Source organism: Mustela lutreola, chromosome 1 (assembly GCF_030435805.1).
Source record: "Mustela lutreola isolate mMusLut2 chromosome 1, mMusLut2.pri, whole genome shotgun sequence".
In the NCBI taxonomy this organism is placed as follows: Eukaryota; Metazoa; Chordata; class Mammalia; order Carnivora; family Mustelidae; genus Mustela; species Mustela lutreola.
Window position 1 is genome coordinate 150,947,672 of NC_081290.1, and position 23,096 is coordinate 150,970,767.

At 36.0% G+C, this 23,096-nt stretch overlaps 1 protein-coding gene across 2 annotated transcripts; it reads left to right on the top strand.

Moving 5' to 3' along the window:
* The first annotated feature begins 762 nt into the window (after positions 1–762).
* On the top strand, positions 763–22,865 carry ESCO2 (establishment of sister chromatid cohesion N-acetyltransferase 2). 2 transcript variants are annotated; one of them, XM_059176527.1, is made up of 11 exons: positions 763–1,046; positions 2,074–2,142; positions 3,132–3,966; positions 5,687–5,780; positions 7,645–7,702; positions 10,851–10,977; positions 12,084–12,215; positions 13,122–13,211; positions 13,839–13,982; positions 17,420–17,595; positions 21,371–22,865. In XM_059176527.1, exons 2-11 carry the CDS (start codon positions 2,090–2,092, stop codon positions 21,501–21,503), a joined length of 1,842 nt encoding a protein of 613 aa, XP_059032510.1. In that variant the 5' UTR covers positions 763–1,046; positions 2,074–2,089; the 3' UTR covers positions 21,504–22,865. The 2 variants fall into 2 exon arrangements, with proteins under 2 accessions (XP_059032510.1, XP_059032520.1); XM_059176537.1 differs by lacking the exon at positions 763–1,046 and adding an exon at positions 1,145–1,205.
* The last annotated feature ends 231 nt before the right edge of the window (positions 22,866–23,096 follow it).

Consider the following 23,096-nt stretch of genomic DNA (forward strand, 5'->3'; position numbering starts at 1 on the left):
CACAGGCATATGCTTCTTGGGGTTTGGACTCAGGACTGTTCTGCTATAAACTCTATGATGGGCCATCCATTACCTGTGTTATAGGGCAAATTCCAAACCAATGAATCTTAGAAATCTTACTGCTTTTGTCACGTGGGGATAATATTACTTATGTAAAGCTCCTCAGCAGTTAGTTTTGACCTGATGGTTTCTCTTTCACTCCGACAGACTACGTTCTATGAAGAAAAGTGCATTCTTTACCCAAATTTATTTAGAACTAAAAATGTGCCTAAGATTGTACCAGACTCTGGTGACACAAAGAGAGTAACAGTAGCTGACAGCCCATGAGTACTTTAAGAACCACAGAGCTTCCCAAAGCAAGAACCTAGCTATATCCTATAAATAGTAATTGTTTTCGGGCCCTCAGTTTTAGTTTCAGTAAAATGGGAATGATAATACATATCTCACAGGTTTGACGAGAAGTAAATGGAATGAAACTCGTAAAGGGTGTGAGATGCCCGGCACGTCACAGATGTTTAGAGCCAAGACTTAATTTTTTTTTTTTAATTTAAGTTGAAAAATTTTAAAATAAGCTAGAAATCTAACATATTACTAATTAAAATCGTTAATGAACAAAGCTTCGAACGTAACTGCCTGGAGAATCTTGGGGAGGCTACTTTTCAAAAACATGCTAAACCAGTAACCCCAGGAGGTGACTCAACTTCAAGAGGATGACTTTTTCCGCCGAAAACTACAATCCCCAGAATGCATCTAAACCAGCTCTAGGGAAGGGAGTCCGGCGCTCCCGCAAGGGATTATGGGACGTGTGGATTCCTTGCCTGAAGAGAGCGGTACACCTGCCAAGGGCGGGAGAATCTTGGAGACCCCCTCCCGGATAGGCGGGGCAACGGCTAAAGAGCGACCAATCACCGAGCCAGCCCTTGGAGGGTCTGAAAAGCGGCGAATCAAAACGCAGCGGCTTCAGCCTTCACGGGCGCGCGGTAATTTGAATATAGTGGAGGAGAAACGGGCTCCACCGGAGAGAGATTCCCGGCTTCGAACCTCAGGTGAGCTGCGGGGGCCGAGGCGCGGGGCGGTAAGACTGAGGAGAACGGGAGATTCTGTGGAACGTGCGGGTGAATGTCAAGGAAAAAGGGCTTTAGCTGAGAGCTTGGCGCCGCGGCGGCTCGAGACCGAAACCACTCGGGGGTTCTCCGCACTTTGAGGTCACCGGGTTTCCATTTTTCTGACTTAAGGTTTCCTTGTCTTTTTGCCCTGACAGGGTTTGAGGACAGGCGCGCTTTTCTGTCATACCTTTCTTCATTCCTCTCCAGAAGAGTCCTCTCTTAAGCAGGGGCTCGACACTGACTTCCAGAGACCCCGGTTTTCTGCCTGTGTGTTACTTTTTTTTTTTTTTTTTTTTTTTTTTTAATGTAACTAATCCGAAGGAAGGAGGAGAAACTACTGAGCAACATAACCAGGCTCTCTCATGCTCGAGGATTAATGTGCAGGATTGTGTTTATTTTCAGCAGCGGGAGGAGCTCCTAGTCTTTTATAAACAAGGCTTGCTGTAGGCTCCTCAGGAAGATGGGAGAGGATTATGCTAAACCCATTTTCTTGCATGAATTCTGAAGAAAAAGCTAGAAACGGTCTCTGCCTTCATTGAGCATTTGGGCTGTTAAGTGTCGTATTAAGGAAGTGTGGGGTCTGGTGAGGGAAATCACAGGAAGATATCCCGGTAGAGTATTTAAACTTGGTGTTAATTAATCCGGCTAACTAAAGGGGAAACTGTGCCCTGAAATGGAATTTGAAAAAACAAAACAAAACAAAACAAAACTTCTTCCTTGGTGGGATCATTTTCCAGCTTGAAACATGTACTAATTCTTTTATTTCTTCTTCTTAATTGCTACTGTGAGACCGTGTTTTCCTTTTTTTTTTTTTTAAACCTTTCAAATATTTATTAAACTGATTTTCTTTTTAAAGTACCTCTCCATCAAAAAAACTTTTTCAGACTCTGAAAGTATAATTTTGATAGCAGTGACTTTTATACATATTGGATAAATTTGGTTGTTATAATTTTCCTGTTGCTTTTAGGAGTCCAATTAAGAAGATGTCAGCTTTTACTCCAAGAAAAAGGAAGCAGCATTCTTCAAACTATGACAAGTGAGTCTCATCCCGTGGTTAGAAACTCCTAAAAAAGTAAAATCCACCTTTTTGTCTTTCTTATATTTCCTTTCTTTTTCTTAAAATCTCCATTATTCCACTTATCTACTTGTGGCTATAGCAACATTTTAAATTCCAATTCGAGGGCGCCTGGGTGGCTCAGTGGGCTAAGCCGCTGCCTTCGGCTCAGGTCATGATCTCAGGGTCCTGGGATCGAGTCCCCCATCGGCCTCTCTGCTCAGCAGGGAGCCTGCTTCCTCCTCTCCTCTCTGCCTGCCTCTCTGCCTACTTGTGATCTCTCTCTGTCAAATAAATAAATTAAAAAATCTTTAAAAAAACAAATAAATAAATTCCAATTTGAATCTGGAAATACTGTAAACTTTCAAAATTAATTATTCACTGCCTTTGGAGAGAATCAGGAAGAGCTGTTTTCTCTGACTTGGAAATGTATGTTAAATCTTTTATTACCTTCCTCCTTTCTGTTCTCTTATAATAATTAACATAGTGGTTTTCATTCAGTACTTTTCTGTGAACAATCTTAGAAAGTCTGTTTACTCACTGCTTACTACATGTCATAATAGGAGATAAATTACTCTGCATAGAACAGGCTTGAGAGGGTCAGTTTATTACATAGAATTAATAATTTTAGGGAACTTGTAGTCAGTTAAGCCTGGTGAGCTCTGAATATATGGCCAAAACTTACAAATAGGTTTTAAAGCAAGGGCGTGCCACGATATAAAAGCTTTTTTATTAACAGTGTTTGTTATTGTAAGCATTATTGGGAGTTTACTTTTGAAAAATATTTGAATGTTTTGGTAAAGACACAATTTGATAATCCTGTTTAATAAATAATGTGTATGGATGGATGTTTGGTAGAGAAGATGTATTATTTTTAGTATGACAGACAAGTATGGTTGTTTATTACTTAGCAATAGATTGCCATAAAATTGAAGCATGATGATACTTAAAGATGGACTTTCTTTTCATAGCCTATTATCAGACATTCCATCAAAGAAATTAATTCTGGACTTTGCTGAGAATATACTTCCATCACCTGACCAAAATTATATTTGCCAAAGAAGTGATAACAGTGAAGAAAAGGCACATTGCTCTCAACAAGGCCATTTCCTTTCAAGTCCACTCGAAACAACTAAAAAAACCAAATTTCCACCTGCAAATCAAGGTTCGCCATTTAAATCTGCTGTGTCTACTGTATCCTTTTATAACAAAGACAAGTGGTACCTCAACCCATTAGAAAGAAAGCTGATAAAAGAGAGTAGATCCATTTGTCTAAAAACTAATAATGAAGACAAATCTTTTCCCGTTGTGACAGAAAAAATGCAGGGAAAACCAGTCTGCTCCAAGAGATTGAATAAAAAACCACAGAAGAGTTTAACTTCTAAGTGTCAACCAAAATATAAATGCATCAAGCCTCTATCAAAGAATTCTAAAAATTCTAAGCAAAATCAAGTGGCCTATAAGCCAATTACAGAGAAAGAGAATAGTTATTATTCAGCTCAAAATAATCTGAATGCTCCTCGGGTTCTAAGCCAAAAAGTCAAACCACAAGTTACACTTCAGGGTGGAGCGGCATTTTTTGTTAGTAGAAAAAAGCCCTGTCTTAGAAAATTGTCTCTGGAAAACAAGCCATTATTGGGACTCACACAAAAGAATATATCAGAAGTGATTGAAGATTCTGATGTAGAGACTGTCAGTAAAAGAAAAAATTTTGAGACAAGGCAAGTGCCAAAGTGCTTGTTACTAGAAAAAGAACCGAACGTCGAGCTACTTCATGCAAGAAGTAAAAATGAAAAATTAATGAAGGTAAAGAAAACCAAATATGTAACTTTAAAAATAATTAAAACTTCAGTATACGTAATATATATGTTTACATAATATGGTTGAAAAAAAATTTTATTTTCTTTATTGTCCAAAGGACTGTTTTATGAAGCCAAATAGTATGTTTAATCACCACAAAAGAATATAGGGGCAGGGTGGAATGATGGGACTTTTGCTCTCTTTTTTGGCTTAAGGAAACCTAAACATTTTCTTGCATTAGGTATGCATTTCATTAAATCCCCTTATTACTGAAGTCCAGAGAAGCTTAGCAATTTTTACTTGGTAGTATTTTTAGAAAGTCGAAATAACAAAACCAGGGTAGTAGTTTTTCAGTCTATGAGCATATTGCTTTTGTTTGTTCAGCTCATTATTTAAAGTGCTAGATTCTAGAACATTTAGAGAAGACAAAGTACAACTTTTTTTTAATACCTTGATTTTGCTGGCTAAGCCATGACATTATGATTTTACTAATTCTTCCTATTTTTTCTGTCAAAAAACACCCCTATATCTTGACTGGAGTTTTGGGTTTTGGTGATGTAAGTGTTTAAGTTAATCAAAACTGTTCAGATTGTATACTTTATATCTGTGGACTTTACATAAATGTTCCTAAGTTTTTAAACATGCACAATTCAGGGTAAAATTCTCAATTTAGCAAAACCAAGTGGTGGTGTGGGGGTAGTTTCTACATTTCCACCCATCCATCTTATTGTTAGTATTCTCCCTATCTGTTTAGTAATAGAGAACATTTACACAGAGACTTGATGAATTCTTGGCAACTGTCTTTTTTGCCTTATTTTCTTTTCTGAACTTCCTTTTGAGGGGCTGGGTATTGGGTTCTGTCTAGTTTTCAGTAATCTTTGAGAAGCTGGGTTTTTGTGCATCTTAAATTTGTGAAACTGAGCTCTGCTCAAGATTCTTAATAATTTGTTAAGTACCTGCTAATAGTATTCATCTCATCTAGCCAAGGATGAATCCTCTTTTCATTTGTGGGTACATCACCTTTCCCCAACTCATTATGGTGCCCTGAGAAATGATGAACTGATGTGTTGTCCCATTTCTACTGAGATGTAATGGTCTTGAATAAGAGTTCTACTTTGATCAAAAGGGGTTATTTCCTTTCCCCTCAAGCTACATATTCTGAGTCTTACCAAATTAGTAGTGTTAGTGAAATACTTGAGAGTGTTTTCTACTTTGCTTTTCTCCACTTCCCTGCTACTGCCCAAACAGGTAGGATTTGGAAGTCTCTCCAGCTACTCCAGAGTGGTTTTTTTTGTTTTGTTTTTTCCCCTTGGCTGCCTCTTTTTTTAAAGTTCATGACAGAAGGTTGTTCCTTCCAGTTTGGTGGCTGCTGGGGAAATTTTTGCCAATTTTTTTTTTTTTAAACTTCACTATCATAGAAGGGATGTTTTATAATCTTCAATCTACCATCTTTACCAGGAAATGTAATATGTTTTTGACAGGATGACAATTACAGTATTAAATATGTGCCCTCTGTCTTTTAAAAGATTATGTACATTTAGTAAACAGAGAGGAAATTTCCTTAAAGTAGTCTGAAAATTGAGGATTTAAAATCAATTTAAAAGTGTAATTTATAATAAACTTGATATTTTGCTTTAGGAATAAATCTATTGGGATTCATTCATGAGATAGAAAATAATTTAAGAATTATAACTTTCCTTTAATTTTCCCTATTCATTATTTTCAGGATTCATTAGGTGGAGTAGTTTCTTTAAGAGAATGTAAACCTAATGAAAATAAGTGTTTTCCTTCAGAGGATTCTCTCAGTGAAAACAAGGCAGGTAAGTAAGAGAAAACTTCTCAAAATGAATTTATTTACTTGTACTGATAATTCATGTGTCAATATGGAATTATATACTGTAATATATTGTGAGGTTTTTTATTTAGTATGTGAGCTTCTGTTTTGTATCTTTGTGTTTATCTCAGTAACACTGTTATCAATGGTAAGCATTGCAATGCATTTTGAAGACAAGGAGAACTTGGGCTGGAATTTAAGACAAAATACTGATGCATAATTGGTCTATGCGATTTGGCCAAGTTACTTAGGCTCCTTAGAACTTGGTCTTCTCATCACACCTACCCTACCTATCTTTTACCCAAAATAATAGGAAGGAGTAAAACCAATTTATGTTATATATATGTGATCAAAACCCTGTTGTAAATAAGCATAATTTACGAAACCATAGAAAGAACACTGAAATGGGCATCAGGAACCTTAGGATTTTGTCTAGGTCTGCCACTGTTTAACTGTGTGATCTAGGGAGGAGATGGCTAAAGTAAGGGGTTGGTCTTCATTTTTAAATTTCTCTTAGTTCTGAAATCCCATTATTAACTTGCGGTGTCATTGTTCAAATAACCAGTATTTACTAAACTATGAATATACAGACAGGTTAATTAACATTTTATTTACCAACCAGATTCTTGGTAACTTGACCTTGTTGGCTATATCTGTAATTTTGGAAATAAATTAAATTCAAGGGGTATATATGTTGACTATGAGAAAACTGCAGTTTATAGGAAGAAAACAAAGATAAAACTAAAAGCATAATCTGGAACTATAGAACGTAACAGGACTTAATGATATACACAGAAGGATTGTTCATAATGATAATTCTGAAATACACGGTTAATAACTAGTATTTACTAGGTGATGAATATGGTTTAGGCAGTGCTAAGTGTTTAGTATGGGTTGTGCTATTATTGATATAATAGAACATGTAACAGAACAATAATGGCTTTCTCTTTGCAGTAGTTATAATATTTTCTTTTAAAATAAATTTATTTTAGTACACTAAGTCCATTTAAAGAAAAATATTTAATGAATAAAAAATAATACAGATGGCATAAGGATATGGTAAGATTCATAAAGGTAGTATACAAATGGTAAAAGTTTAATTTGTACTTCATAATTAGTTTATCATTTCTCACAATAACCCTAGGAAATGGGTTTGTATGCCCATTTTATAGAAGAGGAAAGAGACTTAGGTTAAGTAACTTAGCCACAGCAGATCAGACCTGTTTTGGCCTTGTTTCTAGAGAATGAGCTCTATTTTTCAATGTGAAGTTTAAAGTTTGCTTTTTTCTACATAGCCCACTGCAACATATTTTTCTCTAGTCAACTACTATTTTAACTTCGATCTTTAAAACTTTTTTTTTTAAGATTTTATTTATTTATTTGATAGAGAAAGCAGGGAGATCAGCAAAGGGAGAAGCAAGCCCCACACTGAGCAGGGAACCCAATGTGGGGCTCGATCCCAGGACCCTGAGATCATGACCCAAATCTAAGGCAGATGATCAAGGGACTGAACCACTCAGGCCCCCCCATCTTGACTTAATTTTTATGGAAAGTGCTGTCAGGTTTTTTTGCATATGACTGCACCCATTTGTTGACTGTCCTTTCTCAGTTTAATTACTTTTGCTTCTTTGTCAAAAGTCGGTTGGCTGTATGTGTGTAGGTCTGTTTGGTGCTCTCTATTTTGTTCCATTGATCTATTTGTCCTTTTGCCAATACCATATGGTTTTGATTACTTGTTAAGTCTTGAAATCAAGCAATTTGAATACTTTGGTCATATTAACGTTTAAAATTTTATGATTTAAAGCTTTGAGTTTATGTTATAAATTATTGTCATTTTTTCCCCCTCCCAGTTTCTCCTGAGTCCATTGTTTATCCCATCTTCAGTGTGTCTCCTGTCAGTACAAAAAGGTAGGGATTGCTCTTCTTTAATGTTTAAGTTGTTTTTAATTTTGGGTCCTCTGGGTATCTTTCTTTCTTGCATTCTTTAATTTGGAGAATATTTTTTTTCCTCCCCACTAAGGGAATATTGAAAATAAGATGAAGTCAGGTCCTCTCATAGAAACTTCGTAAGAACCTAAGAGTTGAGAGAAGGGAAAAATCTTTATGGGTTTGAGCAATAATAATTGTTAGCTTTTTTTTAAATAAAGATTTTGTTTATTTGAGCGAGAGAGAGCATGAGTAAGGGAGAGGCACAGAGGAAGAGGGAGAAGCAGACTCCCCACTGAGGAGGGAGCCTAATGTTGGTCTCAATCCCAGGACCCAGAGATCATGACCTGAGCCAAAGGCAGACAGATGCTTAACCAACTGAGCCTTCTAGGCACTCCATTTTGCTAACGTTTTTATACAGTACCTGACCCATAGTAAATAGTTTATATTCTTTATCTCACTTGATTCTTACAGTAACCTAGAAGGTAGGTAGTATTAATAATTTTTTAATAATTTCATTTTCAGCTGAGGAAACAATTGCACAACTCTTAGGTATAACAACTTTTAATAGCCATGATTTGAATCCATATCTGAATTAAAGCCCATTCAGCTATATTGTCTTTCCTGGGTGATAATATATTAATAATAGTTCATGTTTAACAAGCATTTATAGCTTCACGATGTAGGTACCATTATTACATTATTACCTGTTTTATAGACTGGGAAACTGGCCAGAGGAGTGAGTAACTCGCAGCAGTTCAGTGCTCTTATAAATGCCAGCTGAAGCTACCACTATCCTAGTCAAAGCTAAGACTGGGTTGAGGGAGCATTGGCAGGTGTGAGCAGGATAGGTGGAAAAGCTCTGGAAAAGAATTTTCTTATAGTCTTAACATCTTCCTAAGTAGTTTTGCTCCTTCTCTCCGTACTTGATTATAAATAGCAAGGTATTGAGCAAGGAGCTTGTAACTAGGTTTTACTTTCAGGACACCTCCTTAACTTCTGTCACCTCAGAGACTGGGTTGGGTAGACAACTTTCTCTCTTCAAAGGCCATTTTGCGGGTTTTTGTACGTTTCCATTTTTTCATCTATGTCTTCTTTCATGAGTATTTATTGCGAATTGAAACCTGCCACAATTGACTGACAAAACTATATACACTAATCTAGCCTAAGGAGATACTAGGATACTATTGCTTGAATTGCTCAAAATTTCTCTTTATGTAGGATCCAAAAGGTCAAATCTCATCAATCCCTTACAGTTTAACCTATGATTTTTAATTTAGGTAGGTTACAGATTCTCCAGGCACCTTGTCTCACATTTTTTTTTGTTCATTCACTCATTTGGCCAACATTTAGAGTACTAAGCGGTACTGAACTGTACTGAGTTTTGGAGCTGTGAAGATAAATAACACATAGTCCTATCATTGAAATTATGGTTGGAGGAAGACCGGTATTTAAATGAGTACATATAATAAAGTGTTAAAATTACTAGGATAGAATAAAGGGGGTGCCTGGCTGGCTCAGTCACTTGGGCATTTGCCTTCGGCTCAGGTCATGATCTCAGGGTCCTGGGATTGAGCCCTGCATTGGACTCCTTGCTCAGTGGGGTGTCTGCTTCTCCCTCTGCGCCTTACCCCTTGCTTGTGCTCTCTCTCTTTCTCTTTCATAAATAAATAAAATTACAAGAAAAAAAAATAGATTGTGGTCATACATGCAGGGGTGGGAAGAGCTGAGTTCCTTAGCAAAGTTTGCATAAACAGGAGGGGTTAAATCAACCTAGAGAATGTGTTTTATTTTGCAGGTGTGTACCATTAGAGGTATGTCAGGTCAGTTTAAAAGCATCATATCTAGCATTTTTTAAAAGGAATAATGCATCTCTCACACTTATTTTCAGTAAGTCGTTTAGTGGAAATTCTTTGTTTTTAGTTTTATATATGTGTATTGGTCAAAATGTAAAATACATTTCTTACCAAAATATTGCCAAATCAGTCTGAAAAATATTATTCTAGTCAAATGATAACAGGGTTGGTTGGCTTAGCCTTAAAGCACTGGACAGGATTTTTTCTAGTGTTTGTTTATTTAACTTGTTAGTTTTCTCTGAATCTCTTGCTTTGGGCCCTTGGTTTTTTACTTGCTAATTTTACCTCTACCCTCCACAGATTTTTATTCCTTTCATTCTTGGAAACCAAGGTCCTTTCCTTATAAGACAAGAGTTACAAACTCGGCCTACAGAGACTGGTGAAGAGTGCATACCTCATCTAAAAGAGCATGCACGCTATTAGTTACATTCTTTGAAGAAATAGTGGTCTGGTGATATTATAGTGTCTCTTGCAATATTGAAAATACACATTTTTAAGTGAAGTCTGTAGATTTTGAAATATTGGTAGCTAATCCAAAGTTTTAAACATTGTGTAAGCCAAACAAAACATACCTGCTAGCTGGATTTGGCCTAGTTTACAACCTCTATAAGCCAATCCCAACATTCTTTCCTAATGAGAACAGGTTGCCTCAACACCATCTATCCAGCCAAAATATTTTTTTCCTAAGTATTTGAGAACAGTGGAGTAGTGCATTTGGTATGAGGACAAGTGAATATATTAGCCTCATTCAGCTGCTGAAGTAAAGAGTTGTTAGATCATGAAATGCTGGTGACTGACTTCCTGTGGAACTGTGAGGTTCAATAATAAATCTGCTTATTTTGTATGGTGTTAGGAATTTCTTTATGCCTACATTGGTAGTATTATGCCTACATGTCCTAAAATTTGGTAAAGAAAAAAAAAATTTTTTTTTTTCACTTTTTAAGAAGGAAGTCAACTTACAGCTATGTATGTACATGTGATACTTTCGATGAGAGTCCCTTGGATTTTGAGTTAGAAGATAAGGATTTGTGTCTTACTGCCATTCTTTACTACTTTGCCTGGATGAAACTACTGATCCTCTCTGCGTGGGTTTCAGGTTTCTCTTTGTTCTGAGCCATATTCATTAAGTTACTGTCAATAAAGAGCAATAAAAATTGCAAGGTTCTCTGCAAGTATTATATACATATGTGTTTTCATTGTAAGTCCTTAGACATTTTTAATTTATTAAATAATTAAATGCTATTAAATATTAAATAATAATTTTCATTTCAAAGATCTTTAGTTGAAGAACAGTCTTCTGTGGAATCCATCATATCTGCTAACTCCTTGAAACAGATCAGTATGCAGAAAAGTACTAATACCAGAGATACAAATAAAGGAACAAAAGAGCAGCTCATCATTGTGAGTAAATTTAAAACAAAGCTTCTGTTTTGTGGCTCTCACATACAGAACATGAAGTCAGACATGTTGGCTTAGCGTAGTTAACATGGTTTAGAGACATTTTGAGTTTTGTAAATGCCAGCTTTGTTGTAGTGATAGCCTTTAAAGTTAGTAGAGTAGATTTTCAGACTCATAATGTTAGGCAATGCTAGTAATTTAGTAGAATACTGATGAATAAGTTGTCTCCAGATAAGGAAAATTATTAGTGATCCACAAAAGATGTAATGAGCATAGCCACACTGTATTAGACCTGGGCTTGGCAAATGATGGCTATGAACCAAATCTGAACTATGGCCTGTAAACTAAGAACAGCTTTGACGTTTTTAAAGGGTTGGCAAAAAGAAAAAGAGAAGAATATGAGACAAAAGGAGCCTAAAATATTTTCTGTCTTTCCCCTTGCAGCAAAAGTTTTCCAGCCCCAGTATTCATTCAGAACTTGGTGTTTTCAGTAGCATTAAGTATTGCCTTATGAGATAAAATGGAAATTAATAAGCCATAAAATTGAATATTCCTGACTATCCTATAGTCATGAATTTAACTGTGCTTTTTCTGATCTTTTATTATGTATTACATTTGGGGTTTTTTTTATTAACTCTTAGGGGAAAGAATTTTAATATTTTGAGTCACTTAAGGAAAAAGTACTATATAACGAATATACAAGTCCTGAGATTTTTGCCCTACCCCTTTGAAACAAGGCCTTTTCAAATCTTTCATTTAAGAGCTTAATAAAGAGGCTCTATTGTTCATCTTAACTATTGTCTTTATGATTTAATTTGATTCCTTCTAGAACTATGGGTCCAGGCAAGGAATCTTGATTTTTTTATATTATCAAAGAAATAGTTTCATTTCTTTCATCAATTTATTGCATTTTTAAGTTTCTTCTCATTCCATTATTTTTAGGAGATGGGGGAAGAGCATATAATAACCAGACTTTCATTTAGTATTTCACTCATGCCGGCATAAAAGAAAAATAGGGAGAAATTTGAGTGAGTGGTTACATAAACTAAACATAGAGCTATTTGTGATATGTTTAAGATGGGCTTTCTCTTTTCTTTTCCCACATATAGGACGCAGGTCAGAAACACTTTGGAGCCACCATGTGTAAGTCTTGTGGCATGATCTATACTCCTTCCAGCCCTGAAGATGAACTGCAGCATGTTCAGCATCACTACAGATTTCTGGAGGGCATCAAATACACTGTAAGTCAGAAATAGTCTTTCAGTTTGGTCTAAAAGTAAAACTGCCTTAGAAGTTATATTTCTTTTAAAAATAAATAAATAAATACGTATATGTGTGTGTGTGTGCGTATACATATATATTTTTTCTTTTGCTTAGATGTTGAAAAGGCATATATGATCCATAAATAATATCATCTGTAGTTTCATTGTCTTAATATTTGAGGCTGACGATACTCAAAAGCTGAATTTTAATAAAAGTGCCAGTTCAAACTTTCTATCCTAATATAAGGGAAGTATTGTTCTAGGTTGAGTGAACACCCTATTCCTAAGTCTAGCCTTTTGAGCAGAGCTGAACCATGAGGATACAAAACTGAAAGACTTGAAACCCTCACTTCCCTGGACCTCCTCACTTTACTTTCTTCTTTGTAGATAGGATTAGAAAAACAGCTTTTCTGTGACTTCTTCAGACTCTTTTCTTTTCTCATAGGAGAGGTTCCATCTTTTTATTAAGCACCTTTCTAGTCCAGTACATCCACTTGTTGGCTTTGTGATGGTTCCTGCTACTCAAATGCATTTCCTTTTTTCTTCTATTTTTAGTGTGGTTTATTAAAACTGCTTATTCTAGCCCTCCCCCACCTTCCTACTGCTATTAAGTCATCATTTTTTCTCTATATTGCTATGAAGGGCTCTTTAATTGACTTCGTCTTATTTTGTAGTAAATTATGTACATGTCTCCCACTAGGGTGTCAGCCTCCTGAGGACTGGCATTTTATTTTAGGCATCTTTTATTTCCCTTTTCACATTCCTTTACATGGATCATGTCTTTTTTCATAGCATTCATTGTTCATCTTTTTGTTCTCTCCAGACTGTTTGATGGTTTTTTTCCCCCTTCTTCAATTAAACTGTGACTTTTTTTCTTTTTGTCAGGGCTGGAAAAAAGAACGTGTAGTAGCACAGTTTTGGGATGGGAAAATTGTGTTGGTCCTGCCACGTGATCCAAGTTATGCTATTAGAAAGGTATGGAACATTAGTTTTTTAATCCTTATTCTCCTCCTACTCCCTATTTCTCCTCTCACCAAGAAATCAACCTAAGTATAAAATACCATTCCTAAGGGCTAATCCACTTCGGTGCACATGCATCTTTTAAAATATAAATAAATAAATATTAAAAATTAACATAATAAAAGGTGCACTTTCATTCTGGTTTATATAAAACTAAATTAAAAATTATAAGACAAAATGTCAGTAAAAGATTAAAGAAAACAGTTGTCTGTTTTATCTTTTACCTTTATTTTCACTTATGAAAGATAAATTAAGCTTTTTAATATTGAGAAATTGCCCCCGTAGTCTTTTTCTGTATTGGTATTGTTGTTTCTTGGGCGGGATGTTGCGCCCCCAGTAAACAATGAAAAAAGCTGAAACAATCTCTTCTGGCACTTCCCACTCGTTGCTCCCCCAGGAGTCTGAATTTCTTTCCGCTGAGAGTAATATATAAAATCAGTTTTTCAGACCCTGTTTCCAGAGTGACAGATACATGCAATAGTGAAGTAATTTGGGGAGTGTGTAAATTTAGGAAAAAGAGGTAAAGGAGGCTAAAATGAGAGTAATCATAAATTAATCACTTCTCATGTCTGACATCGTTAGGTAGAAGATGTCCAAGAACTGGTCGATAATGAATTGGGTTTCCACCAAGTTGTTCCCAGATGTCCAAACAAAACCAAGACGTTTCTCTTCATATCTGATGAAAAGAGAGTAGTTGGGTGTTTAATTGCAGAGCCCATCAAACAGGTATGGTATATGTCTTTTAAATTATTGTCATAACATGTGAGCAAAATAAAGCAGTTGGGTGAAATCTCAATAAGAATTTTAAGCATGCTACCATTAATGACTTTTTTCCCTACTAAACTATCCTTGACCATGTGGATAATTGAAGTCATTTATTTCTATTAGATTTGGCATTTTTTCATATGTAAGCAGAGTAAGTCAGTCTTAGGTTCATGTAGTCCTCTCCATACCTGGGCTGTAAAATACAGGGATTTTAAATAAGCAAATCTATAGAGCCCAGATATTGAACATGTGGCTTAATGCAGGTTAATATATCTGGCAAAAAAATTATTGTCCCTTAATTAGCATCTATTTTAAGTGCTAATTAGCAATGTTCTGGAAGAAGAGTTTGCAAACTTTCATCCCATGGACCAAGTGAAGCCCACCACCTGTTTTATAAATAAAATTTTAGGGGCACCTGGGTGGCTCAGAGGGTTAAAGCCTCTGCCTTGAGCTCAGGTTAGGATCCCAGGGTCCTGGGATTGAGCCCCACATCGGGCTCTCTGCTCAGCAGGGAGCCTGCTCCCTCCTCTCTCTCTGCCTGCTTCTCTGCCTACTTGTGATCTGTCAAATAAATAAATAAAATCTTTAAAAAAAAAAATTTATTGGAACATAGCTATGCTTTTTAATTTCCTATTATCTAAGGTTGCTTTTGTAACAGAGACCACGTGGCTCAAAGCGCCTAAAATACTTACAACTTGGCCTTTCACAAGAAAAGTTTGCCAACATTTGTTCTAGACTAGAGAGAGATAGTTTTTGTCTTGAAGGAGCTTACAGTATAATCTTTAGCTAAAGAGAACTATAGTTCAAATATGGTTTTTTTTTTTTACCAGACTTTATAGTATTCTACCCTTATGTCTCCTTTTAAAAATACTGTTTCAGTGTCTTAAAATGAAATTTACGTAAATGTATCCTTTACCTTTGTATAGGTCTTCCCTTTCTCCTCTCATTTCTACAACCTTTTTTTTTTTTTATTTTTTTTAAAGATCACATGTACTTATTTGAGAGAGAGCATGCGCACAATCGGGAGGTGGGCAGAGAGAAAGGAAGAACAAAATTCCTGGCTGAGCTGGGAGTTGGCTGCAGGGCCCAATCCCAGAACCTTAGGATCATGACCTGAGCCAAAGTCAGATGCTTAACAGACAGAGTCACCGAGGCACCCTTCATTTCTACTATCTTTATTGTTCTTCCTTGTTTTCTCTTTTTAATCTGCCTTTTCATTGTGTATATATGATACCCATAAATATGTGTGTGTATGTGGAAACGTGTGTGTATCTATACGAGATATATACACAATATTTGTGTGTATATATGTGAGGTATATACAGACATATCCACATATACACACACATAATATAGGGTGTCTTGTGGGTTTATCAGAAAATGGAGAGAAAAGTTACTGGTTTGTATTAGTGATCAATTTGGCTTTTTCTTTCATTTTAAGGAAGTAGACTATTTATGTAGTGATGATAGGCAAATACAGCCAAATATATTCTCTTCTACTTTTTATTTCTTATTTCAAAAGCAAAGTTTTCTTGATGTTAGTTAAAAATTAAGTACCCACCTATCAGAATAGCTACATTTAAAAATAGTGACAATACCAAATGCTGGCAAAGATGCAGGGAAACTAGATCTTTTAGACATTGTTGAAGGAACATAAAATGTTAAGACTGAAAAACATTTGCCAGTTTTTTGTTTTTTTTTTTAAGATTTATTTATTTCAGAGAGAGGGAGAGAGTCCCTGTATGTGCACCCAGTAGGGAAGGGCAGAGGGAAAAAAAGAGGGAGTCCCAAGCAGACTCCATGCCAGACCCAGTGCCAGGGCAGGACTCGATCTCACAACCCTGAGATCACAACCCAAGCCAAAGCCATGAGTTTAACACTCAATGAACTGCACCACCAGGCACCTTGGCAATTCGTTAGAAAATTAATCATACATTTTGCATATGACCCAACAATCCTATCCCTAGGCATTTATCCCAGAGAAATGAAAACTTACTCTACACAAAAGCCCATACCTGATTTTTTTTTTTTTAACAATTTTATTTATTTGACAGAGATCACAAGTAGACAGAGAGGCAGGCAGAAGCGGTGGGGTTGGGGGGAAGCAGGCTCCCTGCTGAGCAGAGAGCCTGATGCGTAGCTCCATCCCAGGACCCTGAGATCATGACCTGAGCTAAAGGCAGAGGCTTAACCCACTGAGCCACCCAGATACCCTCCATAACTGAATGTTGATAGCAGCTTTATTTGTAGTAGTCCAAGCCTGAAAACAATGAAAGTATTCTTCAGTAGGGAATGATTACACAACTGGTACATCCATACAGTGGAATATGACTTAGCAATAAAAAAGAACAAACTATTGATATATGCAACAACTTGGATAGATGTCAAGGGCATTGTGCTAGTGAAAAAAAAAACATGATCTCAGAAGGTCACCTGATGTATGATTCCACTTAAATGACATCCTCAAAATAACAGAATTATAGAGATAACAGATTGAAGTAGCCAGGCTTTAGAGCTGCTGAAGGGAAAAAGGTGGGTGACACTGTACAGAGGCAGCAAGAGAAAGATCTTTGAAATGATACAGTAGCTCTGTACGGGTTGGCTGTGGTGCTGCTTAAATGAATATACAGGTATGATGAATTGTTCCCTGACATGGAACTATATGCATACATTATACCTATGTTAATTCCTTGGTTTTCGTATTGTATTTTTTTTTTTAAAGATTTTTATTTATTTATTTGACAGAGATCACAAGTAGGCAGAGAGGCCGGCAGAGAGAGAAGGAGAAGCAGGCTCCCTACTGAGTAGAGAGCCTGATGTGGGGCTCAGTCCCAGGACCCTAGGATCATGACCTGAGTTGAAGGCAGAGGCTTTAAGACACTGAGCCACCCAGGTGCCCCTTGGTATTGTATTACAGTTAGGAAAGATATAACCACTGGAGGAAACCCGGTGAAGGATACATTATTTCAAAATAGAAAGTTTAAAAAAAATCCTTAAATACCAACCAAATTTCATTGTTAATTTGCAAAAATCTTCTTTAGTATAGTCAGTTTTTTGGGATATCATAAATATGGTTGAGGCTGGAGAGAATGGGAGAAGTTTACGTACTGGATTAAAAGTAAGAGTCTGATTTTTCTAATTTTTTAATCAGAAGGAAGTTTCATAATGGTATATAATACTCTAGAATGTAGGAATATCTCAACAGCACTAGTTTTTGTTTTTAAGCATTGTGTGACTAAATGGATAAGAATTCAAAAAGTATCAGAATTTTAACATTTTTGGTGAAGGTATATAACAGGATTAATTTTAAATATTTAAGTTTTAAGGAATGGCTTTTAAAAAGAAATATGAACACAGCTGTTTTTGTTAGCTCTAGATGTGTCTGTATATCATTGCAGGCCTTCCGTGTCCTTTCTGAACCAACTGGTCCAGGATCCCCAAGCTCTAAAGAATGTCACCGGGCTTGGCAATGTTCAGATGTACCAGAGCCTGCAGTCTGTGGAATAAGTAGAATCTGGGTCTTCAGACTGAAACGAAGAAAGCGCATTGCACGACGATTGGTAGATACTCTCAGGTAAGAAATAAAATAAAATGGATCTAGACCCAGATTAGCTTTCCCATAAACTTTCCCAGCTCATGAGTCAAAGGGAATGATGTTATTAAAACACTTTTGTTTAAATATTACCAAAGTCAGGCTAAGGCAAGTGTTGGCACTGGGGGGGGAAACGCGGTTTAGGGCACAACATTCTAAGTTGAAACATGATAACCCAGAGCTACTCAAACTACCTGTGGTGAAAAACTAGTTTAATTATATACCAACCCTTTAATAAAAACAATAAAATGAGATGAATTGCTAGAAAATGAAATAGAAAATAAGAAATATAAGCCCAAATTTTTATTAGATTCAACAGAGGTAAATAAAAGTAATAAGGTAAATAACATTGCAATAAATATACTTTATACAAACAAAATTAAAGTTTAAAAAATAACTATATATATTGTACTTGTTCATTGACTAGTGGGTGACCAGGTATAATTAATGAAGACTTACTGTAATTCACGGGTGCAACTAAATGTAAAAGTGAATTAGCAAGGCAGCCCATAAAATGGGAGAAAATATTTGCAAATCATTCATTAAAAAAGGGTCTCGTATATCCAGTATATATGAAAGAATACTTACTACACAACAATAAAAAGACAGGGAGCCCAACTTCAAGATGGGCAAAAGATTTCAGTATACAGTTCTCCAAAGAAAAAATACATATGGCTTCTATCAGGGATTTGCAAACCCAAACCACAATGAGATACCACTTCACACTCACTAGCGTGATTATAAGGTTTTTTTTTTTAAGAGGGAAAATAACAAATATGGGTCAAGATATATAGGAAATTGAAATCCTTGCATGTTGCTGGTAGGAATGTAGGATGGTACAGCTACTGTGGGATAGTCAGGTAGTTTCTCAAAAAACTAACCTCTTAACCATATGACCCAGCAATTCTACTCCTAAGGTATATACTCAAAAGAAATGAACGCATGTGTCCATATAAAAACTAATACATAAAGCTTCATAACAGCATTTTTTGTAAGAGCCAAAAAGTGTAAATAGCCAAATTCATGATTAACTGATATATATATAATGTGGAATTTCCATGCAATAATACAATGGAATATTATTTGGCCACAAAAAGGAATGAAGTGTTAACCTGTACTACAACATGGATGAACCTTGGAAACGGTATGCTAATTGGGAAAGCCAATCACAAAAAAAACCCATATTATATGATTCTATTTACAAAAAATATCTAGAACAGGCAAATCCATAGATAGAAAATAGACTAGGAGTTTCAGACTAGGAGTTTCCAGGGACTAAGGACAAGGTGAGCAGAGAGTGATTATAAATAGGTACAGGGTTGCTTTTTGGGGTGATGAAAATGTTCTGGAATGGATATTGGTGGTAATTTCACTGTTGTGTGAATATCCAAAAAAAACACTGAATTGTACACTTTTAAAGGGTGAGTTTTATGATATATGAATTATATCTCAATAAAAAACAGTGATTTGCTATTTTAAACTCCCAGGTGCACATTTTCAATAACATTTAATTATTTGAAGTTTCTTCCATGACAGATGAACTTAACTTCTTGCTTCATAATGTACCTACCTGATCTAGGTTGGCTGGATGAGTTTCGCAAAACTTCCCCTCGACCCGAAATCAAGGTTACAATCCAATGACCACACTTTGATCAGACCAGAAACCAGGCTTCAAGTAGCACTTGTCTAGCATTTTGAGTCCTGTTTACTTTTTAAAACCAAAACCGCTGCGGGATCCAGTGTTGGGCCATCATCCTAGTCCCCTACACATGCCTTATAAAGGGGAGCAGTGAGAAAAGTTAGTGTCTGTAAGATTTTTGACAGTTAATTATGAAATACCTCTACTTTCTGTGTATTAAGAGATGCATGCCTTTGGCATAGGGAATACCAATATCAAACCATCTTCACCAGCCCGTAGTACAGTGCTTCTCAAATGGGAATGTGCGTATGAGTCACCTGGGGATCTTGTTAAAATGCAGGTGTGAGGGGCACCTGGGTGGCTCAGTGGGTTAAGCCGCTGCCTTCGGCTCAAGTCACGATCTCAGGGTCCTGGGATCGAGTCCCGCATCGGGCTCTCTGCTCAGCAGGGAGCCTGCTTCCCTCTCTCTTTGCCTGCCTCTCTGTCTACTGTGACCTCTCTCTGTCAAATAAATAAATAAAATCTTAAAAAAAAAAAAAAAATGCAGGTGTGATTCAGAGATTCGAGTGGGGCCTGAGAATCTGCATTCCTATGGGGCTCTCAGGGTCTGATGAACGTTTCTGGTCTATAGATCATACTTTGGGTACCCAAGCAATAGGTTATCCATAAGCAATAATGAATAAAAATTACGTTGCCTTCAATGAAAAAATAAAAGCACATTCATTTGAGAACATCTCTTTCTTTTCATGTTCATGAGTTAAAGCTACAGGCAGCATAATTGGCAGCTATCCTGTATAAGAGGAGCTTTGGGCTCAACTCTCTCATCTATACAGGCAATACATCTTTAAATCCTCGCAAGAGTTGAATATTGTTCCTAGTTGTTTTACCTAAGAAGCAACTGAGACTCACCTGGGATTATTAATACACGTCTACACTGATAGGCCAATAGAAGGACAGAGTTAGGGCTCAAACCCACAGATTTAATGTTCTTTCCACAGCTGATACCACTTATAAAGATAGAAAGACCTGTTGAATCAAACCAATATTTTGCCTTGGATTCTAGTAAATTTAGCAATAAACTTTGTATGAAATTGCTTAGTATACCATATGCTTGTATCTTCTAATTGAATCCAATCTTTGGTTTTATATTTTTTTTAACTAATTTCAAGCCTGTAGGAGTAGCAAGAATAGTAAAAAGAAACCCTTATTTACCTTTGCCCAGATTCATCAAGTTTCAACATTTACTTTCTTCCTGAATTATTTAGAAGTGAGTTATGTACATTATGTCTCTTCAGCTCCTCTTACTTCAGTGTGTATTTCTTAAGACCAAAGATAAAAGGTAGTCTCTTTCGTAAGCATACTTCAGTCATCAAACACAGGGTATTGAATGGGAATGTAATGCTTTCATGAATGTATAGTTCATATTTCTGTTTTGGCATTTGTCTCAAATGTCCTTCATAGCACTTTTTCCCTGCCAGGATCACATTGCACATAGTTGTCCTAGCTCTTTCGTCTTCATCTTCCTTCACTTGGACCAGTTTCTTAGTCTTTGTCTTCTATGGCATTGAAGAATTTGAAGAGTACTGGCGGGTTATTTTTGGAATATCCCTCAATTTTGTTGAATTCTATTAACCATTTGATTTTATAACTGTTAATCCTAGCTGAGCTGGGTCAGGAGAGTTGTGGTCAAATACAGGTTACCTTTTGCCTCCTTAAAGCTCTGAGCGTGTGAGTGTAGTTGAGGAGAATAGTTGTTAAAATTATTGATGGTAGCTTTTTGGTTTTAATGAACTGTTGCTTTTAGTCAGCAATATTATTGTCTATTCATTGCTCATCATCATGGATCCCCCGGCATCAGCTAGTTGGTTTTTATGGTTCCTTTTGCCTCTCAGCAGAATTTTATCTGGACCTCAGTTTGCTCATCTGTGAAATGGTATCATTAAACTTCCATCTCTAAAATCTAAGGCATTAAATCACTTTATCGTTTAATAATTTTAACTGTAATCAAGGGTATTTAAGGGGATTGAAATTTTATAATTGGATTGCTTTAAAATAAATTATAATGATTAACCAGAATTTTAAGTTTGTTCCATTGTTAAATTGTCTTTCCGTCTTTAGGAATTGCTTCATGTTTGGCTGTTTCCTCAAGATTGACGACATAGCGTTTTCTGACCCAACACCAGATGGCAAGTTATTTGCAACCAAATACTGCAACACCCCTAATTTCCTTGTATACAATTTTAATAGTTGAAGTCAATGTCTATTATCAAACAGTTACTGTGTGGATGAGTTCAGACAGCCCCATGTCATATAATGTGAACTATTTGACAAATATCAAAATAAATCTGTTAAGACACATATACACACATAAACCTGTATCAGTTTTGTTCCTTATGAATTGAAAAGTGAGGGATAAATTTGTTAAAAATTATCTGGGGATTCAAAAAAGAAAAAGAAAACTTTTTGGATAATATACTGATAAGTGCTGGAATCCTTAATTATGAAACTTTGTAGCTATAGCTGGAAAATGGCGTGCCTCCTACTAAAAGCATTGGCAAAGCTAGTTTCCACAGATACATAACCATTTTATAAAGCATACTTTTGCACCAGGATTATCTCATGCTTAATCAGAAGCAAATAGCAAAATTTAAAATGTGCAAATAATTTCAATGCCTGGTCTTTAAATTTAATTCCTGAAATCTGTACAGAAAGTTCTCACTTTATAGGTATCGGCTGGAGGAACTCAGTTGAAACAGATATAGAAAGTATTTTGAATTTTTAATTTGTGAGAGGGCTTTTCCATCTTTATGGTAAAGAAAGTGTAAGATTTCCATATCCTTTTATGTAGAACAGAATTCTATAGCTTAAGGTTTTAATCCTTTCAAAAATCCTATTAAGCAAAATGTACCTGTCACTAGATCTGATTACAGTTAAACGTAGTAATTGTACTGTTGTCATTTCATGACTTTCGGGAGTGTGAAAATGCTCATTGTGCTGCTTGCTTACCTTCAGTGTGCTCGTTGTTGGGGATTGATGGCATTAACAGAATGGACCCCCAGTTTTATTAGACGATTCATATGGTTATATTTTTAATATGTTTGCATGTTTAAAATACATCTGACTTGTTCTGAGTCTGGCAAATATGCTGACAAAGTCAATAGTAATATATAACTGAGGTCAGTAAATCAATGTATCTAGGCGGAAGGGGCAGAAAATGTGATGACATTATGTAAACACATCAGTACGCACACATTTTTCTAAAATAATTCTTGGATACTTTGAAGAGCAAAGAATATTGTTTTGATTCTAAAATTCATATAATTGCTTATCTGGTGGTAGGACTCTAGAGAAATAGTTTTCCAGATTATAACTCTAGAATCAGTTCATCTTCATTCTTCTATTTGCCTGTAATTTAACATGTTCCCCAGACTTAAAAGCCTGGATTCCAAAAAGAATGTGGAAGTGTTAAAATGTCTGTTATATGCAAACATTTTAATGCTGTTTTCTGCACTGCTGTTTTTGTTTTAAATATTTTATTTAAGAATTTTTATTAACATTATATTGCTTGCTTTTAATGCTTTGTGATAAATCAATTAAAATTCCTTTCAGTGTTCTCTGTCTGTTCTCTTTTTTTTTTTTTTTAAGATTTTATTTATTTATTTGACAACAGGAGAGATCACAAGCAGGCAGAGAGGCAGGCAGAGGGGGAAGCAGGCTCCTCGCCAAGCGGAGAGCCCAATGTGGAGCTTGATCCCAGGATCCTGAGATCATGACCTAAGCCAAAGTCAGAGGCTAAACCCACTGAGCCACCCAGGCGCCCCTCTGTCTGTTCTCTTATACAACC